The 17,238-nt window shown below is 41.6% G+C and overlaps 1 protein-coding gene across 2 annotated transcripts in view; it reads right to left on the reverse strand.

The window, feature by feature from the left end:
- The window catches only part of APP (amyloid beta precursor protein), a 153,951-nt gene that overhangs the window by 12,352 nt on the left and 124,361 nt on the right, over positions 1-17,238 (reverse strand). For both annotated transcript variants that reach the window (XM_072138596.1, XM_072138597.1), the window contains 5 exons: positions 13,254-13,387; positions 9,268-9,342; positions 7,807-7,965; positions 5,526-5,654; positions 2,836-2,935 (listed from right to left, as the gene is read on the reverse strand). In XM_072138596.1, the coding sequence (XP_071994697.1) occupies positions 2,836-2,935; positions 5,526-5,654; positions 7,807-7,965; positions 9,268-9,342; positions 13,254-13,387 (597 nt within the window). The remainder of the gene's footprint in view (positions 1-2,835; positions 2,936-5,525; positions 5,655-7,806; positions 7,966-9,267; positions 9,343-13,253; positions 13,388-17,238) is intronic.

Here is a 17,238-nt window from a genome sequence, read left to right on the forward strand (position 1 = left end):
TTTTAACGATATCCAACGTCAGACTAGAGTTCCTTAGGTCTGCCATCAAAAAATGGTTCTGAAAGCCACTCACTATTTACTCGGGATACATACGAGACCAACGGCAATAAGATCTACAAATGAGTTTGTTCTCTGCTGGACCTCGGAGAGCAATGGAAAAAATCACATTCCTCAGGTGTTATGGAATAAGTTACATTGAGAATGGGATAATGTATGAAGAAAACGCAACCGGGTAGGTTGGATGTTACAGGGATTGGGCATTTTGGAATTCAACAGGCCAGGGCCAAAGGTGTCCCTCAGCTGCGGAAGATTATGGAAGCTGACCAAGATTTATGTAATTATAGTTATGGTTTCAGCAGCCTAAAGCTGGAGATACACTTTGGGTGTTCACACTTTCTTCCTCCCAAGAAGCTGGGGTTCCTTGGGCCCACCAGATAAAATTATTCTGCAGGCCCATTCTTTATTGACCAGGAAGTAACCTACAAATTGTGTGGTCTTCTGCTGTTCAGTTCAGTATTACTTTAGAGCCTGAGCCCACTGGAGGTGCCTCTGATACTCTGGTTGGCCAGTCTGATACTGCTCCAACTTCCCCTACACATGCAAACTTGGTTTATCTATCCTACTTTATAACCAAGGATAAAACATGTCATAACCAGAATGCCCAGCTGTTCTTCCCTTAAGATGTGTTGTCAAATGGAAGTTGCAAAACTACCATATACATTAAAAGTCAGTGGTGTCAAGTATTGGCCCCAGAGAGACGTGTAATCATACTTTTGTGTGTTTTTATTAGGAGCAGGACCGTGAAAATATTATATTTTATATACCAGAATTGTAGTTTATCTAAGTCCAATGGACATGTGTCCTCACACTGTTCTGTCCTTAGTTCTCTGTATTGAGCAGCTCCAAAGTCCCTCATCTTCAACCAAAATTAACAATAATGTATACTTTATCCTGTGATGCCCACATTGTAAAAACAGGAAATGCCCACCAGTGGCCAGTTTATTTCTTGTACTTCCTGTTGGTTGAGAGACGACAGGAAGTATTGGCCAGAGACGACAGGAAGTATAAGAACCAGACTGGCATAGACATTGCTTAGGGTAAATTTACTTCTAATAAGCTAAAAAGGCTAAAAGGTATATATAGAATATATATTCAATAATGAAGAGTAATATAGGTTTGAATGTTTTTTTAAGATGAATTTTGGAAATTTTATTAGGCACTTTATACCATTATTATATGCTCTGTATATTCCTTCTAGCCGATTTTACTATATGTTTACATCTTGCTTTTTATGCCTCAACAAATACTATATGTGATTATATATTTTTATTATCTTTATAGCACTTTTATTTCCACCTGATAAAGGGAATATGCCATTCCCGAAACGCGTGGTCTGTCTATAATGTCAATAAGGCCAGTAGTTATTTCTACAATGCTGTCTCCATTGGGAATAGCGCTCAAAACCACCTGTTTTTGTTTTTTTCTGTCTTATATTAAGATTTCTAGAATATGTCCTCTCTACAGCACCAAAGTCTAATTATCCATTACATGTCCAAGCATCGCCCAATGAAGATCTTTAAATCAAAGATTTGGACCCAAATAAAAAAATGTATCCACGCCTCTTATTACTGTGCAGCTGGCGGCTACTACATTTTGAGTTGTCAGATGTCATCTCCAGGAAGACTCCTCCGTTTTTTTGTTAGTGAAGAGAAACATTTTCAGGAAGGCTGAAGAGTGCAAAGTTTGCTAAATGCAAGCAAATAATTACAGACTGTACATGAACTTGTCAAATCTGTCCTGCTCGGAGGTGGACGCCTTCACACAGCGCTGCCAGGCCATTAGCCGTCACTTACTTTGATTGAAAGTCTTCAGGACGGCTCAGTGTCCTTACCTCATGTATAGGTTATATGCAAATCAGATTCTGGGGGAAAAAATTCCAATATACAACTACTAGGCGTCCAAATTTGATGGTTCTTTTTTTTACAAAATATAGTTCAACAACTACAAAACTTTTAGGACACCCCTGGCAACCAATCCAGCACACCATCAATAGTGGCCAATCTGGGATACAAATTTACATGTAGTACATTTACACTGATATGGAAGGGCAATACTTTTTGTATCTCGCTAGACAGAGGTTTAACTAAAAATCTGTCAAATCTTCATGGATTTCTCCATTTAAAAATCTGCTACATCCATTCACTCACACACCTCTTCTACATTAACTCACACACAGCTCGGCTACAGCTGATTTCAAATCTTTATGGAATTCTCCATTAAGATACCTTTCTGGCAAGGAGCACCAAATCTATTGCACCTGTTTTACTGCGCTACATTTCCTTTTGATTTAGATGGTGGAACAGTAGTGGAAAAAAATTGTATTCCAAATGATCTACTATCCTACCCCCGAAAACTCATAATTAGGTTTTGGCACCAAAGGTATTGGACATAAAGTTGAGTAATTTGTCAAGTTGGTACAGTATATTTAGGACCTGGTGTATCTACCCATATTCTATATGTTCACATTCGCATCTTAGGTTTCGTTTGATTACTCCATTGCAAATGCCATAATAGATGGAAAACGGTGGAATCGTTAATGATGAATGATGGATGTTAACGATGGACCAAAATACAGTCAAAAAGGTCCTTCAGGGTCCATTTGTGTCAGTTATAGGAAGCATTCTATAATGGATCAGTAAAGCAGAAGTTCTAATGGGGGTGTAAAGGCAGCCCAACACAACACAATGGATTGCCGGTTGATTTGGAAGTATTTACTTCTGAGGAAGCGATCCTGTATTATATACATTTATCTTGTAACATTATTCATAATCTTACCAACTTCATCCTGGATCTCCTCAGCCACTGCTGGCACTTTGTAGAGGAGAGAGAAGCTCTGGTTCATCCTCTCATTGATCACACGAAGATGGGTCATCACCTAGAGAGGAAAGGTTATGGAGATCGAACATATTAGGAAAGTAGTTGTTAATAAATATAAGGTGTTGAACTTTACCAGGGTAAGTATCATACCATAATAGGGTCAACCATATACTTACCCTAGTGAAGATTTTCAGGAGTTGTGGGTCACATGGCCTACCGGTAGCAGGACTCAGGACTTCCTGCCACATCTTGTGGACTGCTGCCTTTCGGCAGATGGAGGGGGCAGAGTACTCATTACGGTCTGCACACTCCCTTCATCATAAACACTCCCATATCAATGGTTGGAGGGGCCAACGACATCTGAATACCGCTCCAATGAATGATATGGGAGTGGTTATGATGGAGGGGGTGTGCAGACTGTAGGGAGTTCATGTACCCTCCACCTGCTGGAAGCCAGCAGGACACAAGACATTGCAGGAAGTTCTGCTGCCACCAAGGTATGTGACCCATAACTCATCAAAAAACTTTACTAGTATGATACCGGTGACCCTATTTGGGCCTGACACATCCTGATAGTATAGTATGTATAATGCCTATAACATTATCTATGGATACACATTTTTTTAGGTAATTTTTTTATTTCATTTTTTTGTACATGGTTATGGTGGTGCCATCTTGCTTGACTTCTTGCGCTGGTGGTGTAGTGGTGATGCCACGTACATCACTCATGTGATCACAGAAGCCAGTCATTGGCCTCAGACGTTGAAATTACTGCCGCAAGACTAAGCAGTGGAGGATTTGATGAGTACGTTAAAGGTTTATTCCCAAGAAGACATGATTCTTAAATATACTCAAAATAACACATCCTCTAATCCACTGCTATTAACAAAACTACAGCATTTCATAGACATAATTACAACCTGCCTCTATCAGTCTATGGACCATGGATATGACCATAAACTACTGCCTTTGGTCGTGCAGATTCCTCTGGCTTCTCTTGTACTGCAGGAGCAAGGGAAGCGGCGAGAGGCACTGAAGACACATGCACTTCCTGTTCAACAGCAGCTCTACAGACAAGATAAGTTCTGGATCCAAAGGGAGAGGGGCAGAGCAAAGCTGACTGTGTTTTGTAGGTGAGGAAGAAGTGTGTCATTGTGTCTTGTATCCATCTCATGATTCTGATCTGTCTCATCTATCTTTTTCTATATGTCAGATACTAGTAGACTGTTCAGAAGCAATATTAAAGTGTATCTAAACCCTGTGCACTGATACTCTAAGCACATTGTCAGCACACAGCATCTCATAGCACAGAGGGAGCACAAAGTGTCTGCTCAGCTACTCTGCATCTTACACTGACCGCCACTGAGTAAAAACAGTAATAAAACTGTGTAAAATTGTAAAGTAAGGGGTTAAAATGATCTTTATTGCCTAAACATCACTAGGGGATTCAAATTTGAGAACTTTCTTTCATGAGCAAACCCCTTTAACTACATTTTTCATACCATTATGGTCATTTTTATCCCCTAATATATAAACTTCAGATGTATCACTACTCTAGGAGGTTGCAGCTTACAGAATCTTTATTTGCTCACGATAAGCCACTAATTTTAGCAAAAAAAAAAACTTTTTGAAGTTTTGTTATATTCTCTGGACAAAGTTCATTCCGGATCTTTATAAAGTCAATGTAAATGAACATTCTCTCACTGTGACAAGGAAGAGAAGAAAAGTGTAACTTTTTCATGGTAGCGGGGGTCCGTCGCTTGGACAGTGGGGGTCTGGGGAGCCGTACAAATCACTATTCTCGCAACATTAGGTACAGTGGCGTGATCTTGGCTAGAAATTTCAGCAGCACAGCTGGTTAGCAGATCTGAATGGCAGGAAATACCCACCCCTGCAATTTTACAGCCCGGCTGCTATCTCTGTGCGATCAGAAAGGAGGATGGAAACTCAGTCTCCCCGGAATATTCTTTAGCCGCTCTTATGCTTAATGGATTAATAGAAAATAGCTCCGCAGTGGAATCTGAATGCTAATAGGGCACAAGATGCACAGATTAACAGCGAACACTGTATCCGCAGCAGTGATATTAATCTGAAAATTGACTGGATAACTAAATATATCATCATCAGCTTTTCTATTTTTTTTCCCCTTTTCTCTACAGCACCACAGTAGTCATCTGTTTTCCGATGCATAAATCTGTCAGCCGTAGATCAATAACACATTACAGCTACAATGATCTACTAGGTACATTGGGAGCCTTAACACGCTCACTGTTAACTCTTTGACTGACCAATGCACGGAATCCTGTTTTCTAACCAAAATGAAGTCTGATTTTTCTAGGGGCGTCCTAGTGTCTGAGACATCCCCTTATGAGCAATTTTAGGGCCTTGGATGAGGTCTTAGCACAGTCTCATGCTCATGTGAATCTAAGGCACCTCAGTTGCCCGATATGTTTGACAGTTGTTCCCACCAGAATCGGGAGCTTTGACCAATAGTAATCTATTTAGATGCGTCGCTGACCACAGATGTTGTCCTTCATCTCCTTACACCATATGTACAAGTAAGAAACTACAGATAGTGATCATTATGTAAACGCAGCAGGAATGAAATTATGTAAAAAAATAAATTCTAGCACTTCTCAAAATATTACCTGAGATCGGATCTGAGCAGCCTTCTTGGGGTCTACCATGCGGACATGTTCGAAGTGCTTGAGCGTGTGTTGCCTGTCCTTCTGCTCCGCACGTACGTACTTCTTCAGCATATTAAAGACATGGCGGGGCTGAAAGGAAGGACAGAAGTATTAAGAATAAGGTGATCGAGATCAACATTATAATTTAATTCATAAATGGATTAAAATCATAAGACTATTTGACAAAACAGTTTGTAGTTTAAGAGGATCGGTTGAGACTTTTGGGTTGGGCCTGCGTCTGGCCAGAGGTTCCAGGGAGATAACAGGTTTGAGAACCACTTTGGTCAATGAGTAATTTCCTCTAACCAGGGGGCGTCACTTCCTCTAAACAGTGGGCGTCACTTCCTCTAACCTGGGGACGTCACTTCCTCAAACCTAGGATGTAATATACTCTAACCAGGGGGAGTCACTTCCTCTAACCATGCAGTGTCACATCCTCTAATCTGGGGCCTTATTTACTCTAACCTGGGGGCGTCACTTCCTCTAACCGGAGCACGTCACCTCCTCTAATCAGGGGGCATCACTTCCTCTAACCGGAGCACGTCACCTCCTCTAATCAGGGAGCATCACTTCCTCTAAGCAAGGGGGGTCACTTCCTCTAAACAGGGGGGCATCACCTCCTCTAACCAGGGGGCATCACCTCCTCTAACCGGGGTCCGTCACATCCTCTAACGAGGGTATGGCACATCCATAAGCAGGGGATGTCCTTTTCTCTAACCAGGGGACGTCACTTCCTTTTCTGGCTTCTGTGACCCCTTCTGTCTGGGTACAGCTCTGAAAACTGATAGTATCAGAGCAACCAGGGTCAAGACATAGGAAATATGCGTTCTTTTCCACCACATCAACAAATGAGTTTTTCCAAATTCCTCTTTGTAGAATACTTGAATTTCAAAATTTTAAAACTAGACACAAAACAACTGTGTTTTATGTTTTTCATAAAATATGCCCAGCAATAATCTGAAACTATGGCATTGTGGTGAGGAGCAGACATTTGCAGGGAAAAAGGAGAAGTAGTCTCTGCCTTGGCTTTATCTGGCGCCCAAGGTAGTTTCAGTGACATCAAACAAACATGGTTACATTTCTTTAATTATGCTAATCTCTGACCCAGTTTTACTAACTTTCCTTCTCCTTCAGTAAATCTGTTCCCATCGTAGAGTTCACTCAGTAAGTCCTCAGCATTTTATCAGCCATGCGAATGGCTTTTTAGTTAATGCACCCATGTGGAACTAAGTAATATAATCATATGGGATGCGGAAGAATTATATGGGGGATGGAGAATACACACATCTACCTGCCAAGGATGATCTATCTGAGACTTCAACAAAGAATCATAAAGAGAAGGATCCGTGGTTTCGAAAATGGATGCATCAGAGGCCAAATCTGTCACCATCCCAGAATATAAGAAACATTCCCATACAGGAAGAAATCCCAACACAAAAGTCACCTTCCATGTTGGGGATCTTCTTTACTGGAAAAGGGACTGCAGCTCCCCCCAGGCTCTAGGACCTTGCAGCTCCTACACATGAACCATGGACAACTCCATGGCACTGACTAGCTGTAAACTTTGGAATGTTTTCGATCATTATTCTATAAGGTTAAAAGACCACCATATAAAATTGTGCTAAGCTCTGCGCCTACAAAAGAAGTTTTACCGAATTATGGAGAGTTAGTTATAACGTGGGTCTAAGGAGGATGCTTGTGTGTGAACCTTTGCAACTTAATACAGTTATGACCACAGACGTTCAAATTCCACTCATCCTTATATTATTTTTTGCCCATTTGTTGGACCTATAAGATCATGATATATGATGTAATCTGAACATGTAGGAAGAAAATTATTCTATCCAAACATGAAATGGCTTCTAATGCCATGACAACGCAATGGATGTGGAAGTTGGTGTTCTAAACTGAACCTCAAATGAGGGTCAACCTGCAGACTATCAAAGGGTTCTAAGAGAGCAGGATCTACCTGCCAAATATCAATTGTATAGCCTCGGCTTAGAAGATCCATCATCCATTTAAGATATATTTGGCTCCAAGTATAGTACAACACAGTAAGCTACACTAGAAATAACCTGGTCTTGAGAAACTAGTTTCGAAGACTCCTTCTGAGTAAAAAAATAAATAAGGCTACTATTTCATCTTAAAGATGGTATAAGGTCCATTACGTGGTCATGAATGGTTAGGGCCTCATCTAGTTAGTGGTGCAATGACAGGCAACTCCACATTGTTCAAATCTTACCCTTGGTGGATCAGATTGTAGTGCGGTGATATAATTCTCCAAGGCAACTCGTCGGCGATCATTTAGTATGGCCTCCACTCGAACCATGTGAGTCTCAACCAGCTTCTGCCTCTCATTGGCCGCCTCCTGTTCCAGTGACTCCACCTTCTCCTGGAAACGCTACAAGGAAAAGGACACAGTGGAGATAAGCCACGAGGAGCAAATGATAGATATAAGGGTCCTAGAAGAAGTAAGACCCTCCACGTCATTCTAGGATTTATTATCTCCTCTGTTCCCTCCCTTTCCTTACTGTACATAATAATCTGTAGATGTTTCCTTACTGTACATGTAAATAATCCTAGGAGAACGCAGTGGGAATTTCTCATGCATTTCACTTTAATTATTAATACTGGAGTCATGAAGAGAAATAATGTGCTGTATCATTGTGTTAAAATGCTGTAATTTTAGGGGGTTTATGTATAAAATTTGGTGGAGGCCTCCATACTGGAGACACAAGATGCCTTCCCATTTTGCGTGTTTAGACAGTACAGCAAGGTGTGGGAAATAATCTGTTCATAGACTAAAAGAGTATAGGAGGAGGTAGAGACCAGCCCCTTAATAAATGTGAAATGACTCTGATGACTCTTTACCATTCTACACAGCAAATCTAAAAAATGATCTGTAGAAAACAACAACCTACAGCAAGTTCGCAACCATCATAGACGCTACAATTACCTAAATGCAGCAATTAATGAGGGAAATCCCAAGGGCTCTATTAACGTGTGCCATGTCCATGAAATATAAGTGACTGCTGCCCATTGCTGTGACAGATGAGGCCACGCTGAAAAGTTCAAGTTCCTCACCGGACCTAGTATAGAGTGGCCTGTCAGTGTGGTCAGTATGGATTATACGTCTGAACCGATAATGATTAACCTTCTCTAAAAGCCAAAGTAGCTTAAAAACAAAAAGTTTGCCTACCGATGGTGACCACTCGAATATGTACTCAATTCCCCCAAATTTTTCTAATAAAACTGCAGTTCCTTAGAGCTTTAGTCTTTAGTCATAGATTTCAGCATCTGGAAACTCAAGATGTTGATGACCTCAGCGAGATTGACCAACCGACTGTAGACAAAGTTTTTGGATTACGACAGAGATTTTCCAGGACCACCCAGGCGTTGGAGTGGTGGAAGACTGTAGGAGAGTATATGGGATTTATATTTTTGTATTTTTTGTTACATCTCTGATACCTTTTATACAGTTTTGACCCATCAGTAAGGTGGTAACACATTACCCCAATTGTTGTGTTCAGTAGGTGTCCCTGTGGCTGGACCTCCACTGATCAGCAAGTCACCCCTTATTTTGTTAATCGTGTGTAACATGAAACCCTTTAATGAACACTTTTGGGCACATATTGTAGACGGCCTAATTAACAGAAGTCGGTTTATTGATTAGGAGATGTGAGTGTCCATAGTTGTAGATTACCTCTATCACAGCCTTCTTGTCAGCTTTTGGAAGATTCTTTGCTTGACGCTCAGCTTCTTCCCATTCCTTCATGACCTGCACAAACAAAAACTTTATAAATGAGGTGCATACGAGCTACTATGTATCCAATCATCCACAGCCACAAACTCAAACATCCGGCCCATGTCATTAAAGGGGTTGGTCACTTTTCAATAAATCTGTTCCACTATACATGTCTCTCCATGTATATGTACCTATGTATTTGCCTCCTTTGAGAGTTTCAGCCTTTCCCTGTTCTCACCATGCCGACCCCTGCATATATACACAACTTCCTTTCTCTCACTGCTCTAGGCTGTCCTTATGGCGTGAAACACTGTGTCTCTCTTTTTACTGTCCATCCTCATCAACAAAGACAGGAAGAGATGGAGGGAGCAGGATGTGTCATAACTCTGCTGCTACAGCTACTGCTCTTCATCAGAGAGTCTGCACAAAGTACAAAGTAAGTAGCAGGAATGCTGAATCACTCGATGAACATCCAGGGATTATCCAAAAGGCAGTACAGGCACACGGACAAATTATGTAAAAGAGTGGCCAATCCTTTTAAGAACTATTTTCAGCGTAAAAAAGAACTAGCAGTCCTGGAAGTGATGAAATGGCCCCTATAGAGCCCTGATCTCATCATCATGCAGTTTGGGATTACATAAACAGATAGTCTTGAACAATCTTCCTGTTGAGCTCCTTAAAAAAAAATGTGTGCCACTGTATTTAGATAAACATGGAGTCCTTACAGTGGCAATATGGCCCCCACACCTCAACATCATGCGGTCTGGTATTATAAAAACAAAAGATTTGTCGTTAGTTCTGCGAGATGTTTGGAACAACCTCCCAGCCGAGTACGTTCATGTACACCTATATAAATCAGATTTAGCTGATCTTTATGTTCATTGAAATATTTTTTTTTTTAAACTGATAAAAAAAAACAATGAATTTCTTACTTTTTCCTCACCTGCCTTGTGCACAGAATCAAAATGTGTGGATGACATGTGTAAAGCCATTATCTAATGTGTAATAATGTACAGCCACTATATATGTAGGTGGTGCGTGTTTGCGCTATGTGTCGATTGTGTATGACAGGAGGGAGTGTTTGTGTGGGACTTGTCACTCACACATTCGACTAGACAAGTCCAGCAAATTTCTAATGTGTAAATTACATTACAGGTACACGTAATTGATATGGAAGTGGAACGTTGGTGGGAAATTCACAGGTTGAATGGAGTCTACCGATAACAATAAGCCGCTATAAGCATGATGAAAGAGATCCTGTCATGGATCCCAAGTAGACCCTAACCCAGACCTCAGCCAAAAGTTCTGGCTCACCCCCAGCTGGTAACACCTTTGAACGGTTCTGGCACCGATTGTGGACGTCAACCCTTTAGATGCAGCTGACAAAGCTACTGGTGGCATCTTAATCCTTCTAAATGGCTTTGATGGCAGAATTTTAAGGGTCAACAACCATGATTTGTTCCAGCACCAACAACACGCGTTTGGTTTTCGAATCAAAGTTTAGCTAAACTTGAACCCCATTGGGTCTGCTCATCCCTAATCCCAATCACACTCTCATACCTGCAGACAGTATAGGCGGCACCTCGAAAAAGAACCTTGTATCCATATGCTAATTATCAAGTTGGTGAACCCTGGGCATAGGCCTCACTCCTGGAGCACAGCTCTCTCCATTGGGGCCCGCTACTTTCCTAATGCTCCACAACTCATTTGGTGACCTCATGCCATGCCTTCGACCAAATAGAAGAAGGTTCTGCTCTTCCAGGAGGGTGGTTTTACATCTAGACACCGGCACAGCAATTCTTTATGGTAAAATAACCTATAATAACCCATAATGCGCAACCAATGAGCACCACCCAAGTGCGACATCTTCTTCCCCACGCACAATGAGCCAACTAGGTAATTGGGATATGGCCACCAAGTTCTTTTCCAGGGTGAAGCCTACACGGTCTGCAGGTATGAGGTGTGAATGTTTTGCATCTGTGTAGGGTCATCTCTTTCAACACACTGACAGCTGAATCCCTTCAAAGGGGATATCTGAAAGAAAAACTTCCCTGGTGACAATGTTGGGCTGACAAGGCGAACCAATATCAAGCCTGATGACCAGAGACAATTACTCGTAGATCCAGGCCTCGTGACTGTGGTATCTTCTTACATTTGTTATCCATGGCCTCCTTCCTTCTAAAATCACCTTTTAAAATGATACTAATGAGCCAGAAGGGCTCTGGGAGGCGTGACCAGATGCTTCACAGGCTGTTACACTGGAGCACTTCCCTCCTTCCCTATAATGCTAAAGCACGGATGGGCTTTGGTGACAACCCCAGGCGGTTTCTGGCTCATTAGCATAATATAAAAGTTAATTTAGAAGGAAGAAGGCCATGGATGACGGTAGGTAGATTGTGAGCTCTCACGGGCAGAGTCCGGCCTCCACTTGTTTCAGATGTAGTATGTAGTTTTTGTGTTTTGTTCTTGCATTTGTCTCAATGTAATCTAGGTGAGCTTCTCTATAAATAATAATAATTTCCTTTACGATATAGTCATCCCTGCCACCAAGAAATGTATTTGCTATGCTCAGATGACCCCTTTAAGTTCCAAATGTGAGTTGGTGGTGTAGCGGCAGAGGACACGGGCGATGGCGGCTCTGGAGATGATACATGGAATAATACGACGTCTGCAGTCCGCACATTGCGGATTCATGAGGCCAATCCTGCGGCGCATTATACAGCTTCATTTTCACCATGCAGCGTTATTTATGAAGTAGGACGCGGTGTTCCGGAGACAATCTTATTTACTCCGCGGTTATTTATTAAAGCAGCTGATTTATAAATAGGTCAAGACGTAACGTTTTATCTGCGGATTCCACTGCCACATTCTGGAAAAATATGGATCCGAATTTTCAAGAGAATTACAGGGGGATCTGCAGAGAGAACTGGGCCGGCAATCTACACACTCACCCCACTGCAGGGTATTGCCCCCGGCGCAGGGCACCTACAGAACCTGCTCAGTAAGAAGATGGAGAGAGGGTCCTCCCCACCGGTTCTGATTGTATTAGAAGTCAATATTCTACTCTTCTGTATATTTATATATGAATTGTAAAACTGTGTCATTATTTTGCAGTATAAAGGAAGAACAAAATCCCCCAGGAATGGTGTTATAGGAGCCATTTTTGCTCCATTTGCTCCGTCTGCAACGTTTCGGCGTTGAGACACGCCTTTTTCAAGCAAGAAAAAGGCGTGCCTCAACGTCGAAACGTTGCACATGGAATAAAGCTTCACCCTTTTCCACTTACCTTGGAGTGCTGCCTCTTTCCTACAGTTACCTAGATAGATAGATAGATAGATAGATAGATAGATAGATAGATAGATGATAGATAGATATATAGATATGAGATAGATATGAGAGAGAGAGATAGATGATAGATAGATAGATGATAGATAGATAGATAGATAGATAGGAGATAGATAGATAGATAGATGATAGATAGATAAAAAATGAAAAACGGCAGCACTCCATATAGTGAAAACAAAATGTGGTTTTATCCCACCTCGTGCGACGTTTCGGCTGTTTCCCAGCCTTTGTCAATGCTTGACAAAGGCTGGGAAACAGCCGAAACGTCGCACGAGGTGGAATAAAACCACATTTTGTTTTCACTATATGGAGTGCTGCCGTTTTTCATTTTTTATATTTTATGGACTCTGCATGGTGAGAGTGCAGGATAGCACCCATAGATCAATTTTTTTCTAAGTGACTGTGCTGCTATTTTTTCTAATTTTAGATAGATAGATAGGAGATAGATAGATAGATAGGAGATAGATAGATAGATAGGAGATAGATAGATAGATAGATAGATAGATAGATAGATAGATAGATAGATAGATAGATAGATAGGACATATTTATATAAGATAGATAGATGATATATACATAGATACATGTATAAGTAATTACCTCAGACATCCTCTCCCGGTGTTTGCCTTCGAGGCGCTCCTTGGCTTTCTGGAATCGGTCGTGCTCATTCTCATCATTGGGATTTTCTAGATACTTGTCCACAGCGTCGGGGGTGCTGGCAGCGGTGGTGGGAACTAAACATCAGGGTGACGAGGAAGAAAAGCGAATAAGGGAAAGAAGGAGTCAGTAGAGGTACACTTATATCTAACAATGACATGTCTGGGGTTAGCGACTCGCTGAAGGAGAATTCAGTCAGAAGAGGGTTAATACAAAATACTATAGAAAGTTGCAAAAAAGAGTTATATAGGATCACTACAGATCACACATATTATTATAGTACAGAGCTCCTGCATGACATGACTGTATCACTAAATGCAAGCTTTTCCGTGGTTTTTCTAAACAGTTCCTCTGTTATTAATCCTGGAAATCCATGAATAAATGGGCAACTGGGTGTGACAATCCTCCCATGTTAAAGGGACAACACACCAACGTAGTCCGGACTTTGCAGGTTCTTTTAGGTGCAAACTCCCTGCACAGGTATTTAAGAAGTGTCCGTGCCATATTTGTGTTGCATGCGACCCTTTTGTGGCGCAGCTGCACTAGGTATCATGCATCACAAATTAGGGGACCTTTCGGTGCTCAGTCGCACCGAGCGCCAGATTTATCATCCAAAGTCCGTCAGAATTGTGTTGCACGGCCCAATGTTAAAGGTGCACCAAAAGAAAAAGTTGTGCACTCTGTCGGGGCAGTGCAGGGGGCACAAGATTCATGAAGAACGTGTGCCAGAAATCCTGAATCTGGCGCCCCCTGCACTATACACAGGTAACTGCACATAGTACACACTGCACTGTTCTTAGTAAATGTGCCCCACTGCGTTTCCACAGTCATTTATACACTTCCAAGAGGAATAACAGACTACACCCACAGCATCATTTACCATAACCAACATGTCAAACAGGTCTTCTCCATATATAATACATAGTTAGTATTTTTAGTATTACTTTTTAGATTTTTGGGTGAAAATAATTCACTTCCTGTCAGATCAGATACGAAAACTGAAAAAGATATAAAAGATCATTAAATATCAGAATATTTCTGGGGTGATGTGACTGTATGTCAACTATACTTACAGCTTATAAACATATACTAAGAGGTCATTCCTGCGAGGAGTCACATGACTCCCATAAAAGTCATGTGATCAAATCGGTGACATCATTACTCCTGTAGATGTATATACGGTGCAAGGCTCGCAGACTTGCCATGTGAGTGTTTATTATCTCTTAGGTAATATTTCGTTATTTATATATCAACAACCTAGTCTATAGTGCAGTACAAAAAAATCACAGTGCTGTAGGCTAAGATGTATGACCCTCAGGTTACACAAAGCTTCAGCTGTCAGCATCAAAAGAAGAGATTAATCTATCCATTGATTTTCAACTGTTGCTCCAATTGTCCTGAAAATTGTTATAAAACTAAAATCTAGTCCTCTAAAAACATGTACAACACGAAACCCCCCCCCCCCCCCGCCACTCACTGCTCACCAGGCTGTGAGCTCTTTCCTTGTGTGAGTGAAGGAGCAGGAGGGAGGAGCTGTACAGAAGCACAAAGGTGGGGGCTGAGAGCTGAGAAGTCTGCAGTACAGACAAGTCCCTTTTTTTTTTTAAATGCATCCAAACCAAAGCCCAACCCCTGGGACTATACAGAGGATTCTGCCTGGGTGCAAGGTAAGTTAAGTTTCCATATCCCCATACAATACAATACAAAAAATTGCATAAAATGGTGGGGGACTTTTACAAAATTTTTTTGCAGGCCCACAACACAGAATGTGGTACCTAAGATGCAACTTCCCAAACTTGGTACTTTCGGAATCATGAACAAGCGAGCATTACTGGAAACAATATCTCTGATCCAACTGGTCGTGACTTTTTTGTAGACATTTTCCATTTTTGTGTGTGTGTAAAGTAGAATAGCGCCACATGTGAACAGTGGCTGTATCGTGTACTGCAGCTCAGTTGCTTTTTCTCCCAGTGTCAGGGATGTCTCCGCACTATAACCTTGTTTGTCCGAGGAGACAATTAGTGTACGTCTCCGATCCCGTTGTTTACCTGGTAACAGACAGTAGGAGCCGCATTATATCAAATACAATGTATCCTGTCAAAGTGCCCATTGATGTATTATGTATTACGTGAAGTCATCCCGACCGGAGGAAATAATTGGTAATACTGGGAGTTGTTGTCTTATGCCGGAACGCTGCGGGTCAACGGAAAGTAAAACATGAAATCCCATATGTGATACTTTTGATTATGTCTGAGATTCCCTCCGACTGGAACAGAATAATATTTGCGGTTCTGATTTTCATTTTTTTTCCGCCTTTGATGTTTATGCTGCCGAAACATTCAGCTCCATCCGTTGCCGGCAGCTAATGAGCGGTCCGCTGGAACGACAGCCGCAGGGATCCGCACAGCGGTGCCGAAAGGTAAAGACCACATCAGGATTAACATGGATTCAAATTTTTGCATTATTTTAATAAAATACTAGAGTTAAAAGGGAACATGTCAGCAGCTACTGTGGTTTAGGACCCCCCCCCCCCCCAAACCACTTGGTGATCTTGTACAGAGGCGTCACTATACACGAATCACTGCTGCAGCCAATCAACTGAGGCCTGTGTAAAATACTTGCCTATCCTTTTGCTTACTGCTTTCTATACTCAAGTATTGTTTATATGGTTGTCCATATACAGATGACACTGGCCTCAACAATCTGGCCGCTGAGGCCAGTGACATCTATATACAGAAACCATCCTGCTACAACCATATAAACCAATCCCAGAAGGAAATGCTGAAGAACAGAAAGCAGGAACCAGAAGAACGGGCAAGTAAAGCTTTATTTACTCAGTTTTTTTTTTTCATTTGCAAAAAATTTACAAGCAACTTGGACAATCCCTTTAAAGAGTCAGTCCATTTTCAGCAAATAATTGATATTGTTTGTGAAATGGAAATTTCCCAATATACTTTCTGTATCAATTCCTCACTGTTCTCTAGATCTCTGCTTGCCTCCATTCAAAAGTAAACTTTGCATAGAAACAAGTCCCTGGTCATGTGATGTCACACAGGTGCACGGCTCGTTATATCCCTGGTCATGTGATGTCCCACAGGTGCAGGGTTCGTTATACCCCTGGTCATGTGATGTCACACAGGTGCACGGCTCGTTGTATTCCTGGTCATGAGATGTCACACAGGTGCACGGCTCGTTATATCCCTGGTCATGTGATGTCACACAGGTGCAGGGCTCGTTATACCCCTGGTCATGTGATGTCACACAGGTGCACGGCTCGTTATACCCCTGGTCATGTGATGTCACACTGGTGCACGGCTCATTATATCCCTGGTCATGTGATGTCACACAGGTGCACGGCTCGTTATATCCCTGGTCATGTGATGTCACACAGGTGCAGGGCTCGTTATACCCCTGGTCATGTGATGTCACACAGGTGCACGGCTCGTTATACCCCTGGTCATGTGATGTCACACAGGTGCACTGCTCGTTACATCGAAAGTCTGTGAAACTAATAAACATCTGTGAAACTCAAAGCACGTCAGATTATCTCGACCTCCATAGATATACCGAATCTAATGATCACCTGAATACAGAGTAATAGAAGTCAAGATAATCTGACGCATTTCGAGCCTCTCAGACTCTCTATCAAAGATATATTTATGATTAAGAGTCTGTGAGACTCGAAATGCGTCAGATTATCTGGACTTCCATTACTCTGTATAAAGTTGATAGCTAATCATTTTATTATGGACATTATAAATAACCGTTTCTTTTAACGCTTCTGTCGATCTGCTGGTTTAAATCTAATGGTCAATGGGGGGGGGGGGGGGGGATCAAATTTAAATTTTGGAAGATGTTACAATGTTTCAAAGGATATAAGCTTCATCTATGCTGAATAACTCAGTGTATAGGAGACGTTCACAGGAAA

The sequence above is a fragment of the Engystomops pustulosus genome, chromosome 2, assembly GCF_040894005.1.
Source record: "Engystomops pustulosus chromosome 2, aEngPut4.maternal, whole genome shotgun sequence".
NCBI classification, from domain to species: domain Eukaryota; kingdom Metazoa; phylum Chordata; class Amphibia; order Anura; family Leptodactylidae; genus Engystomops; species Engystomops pustulosus.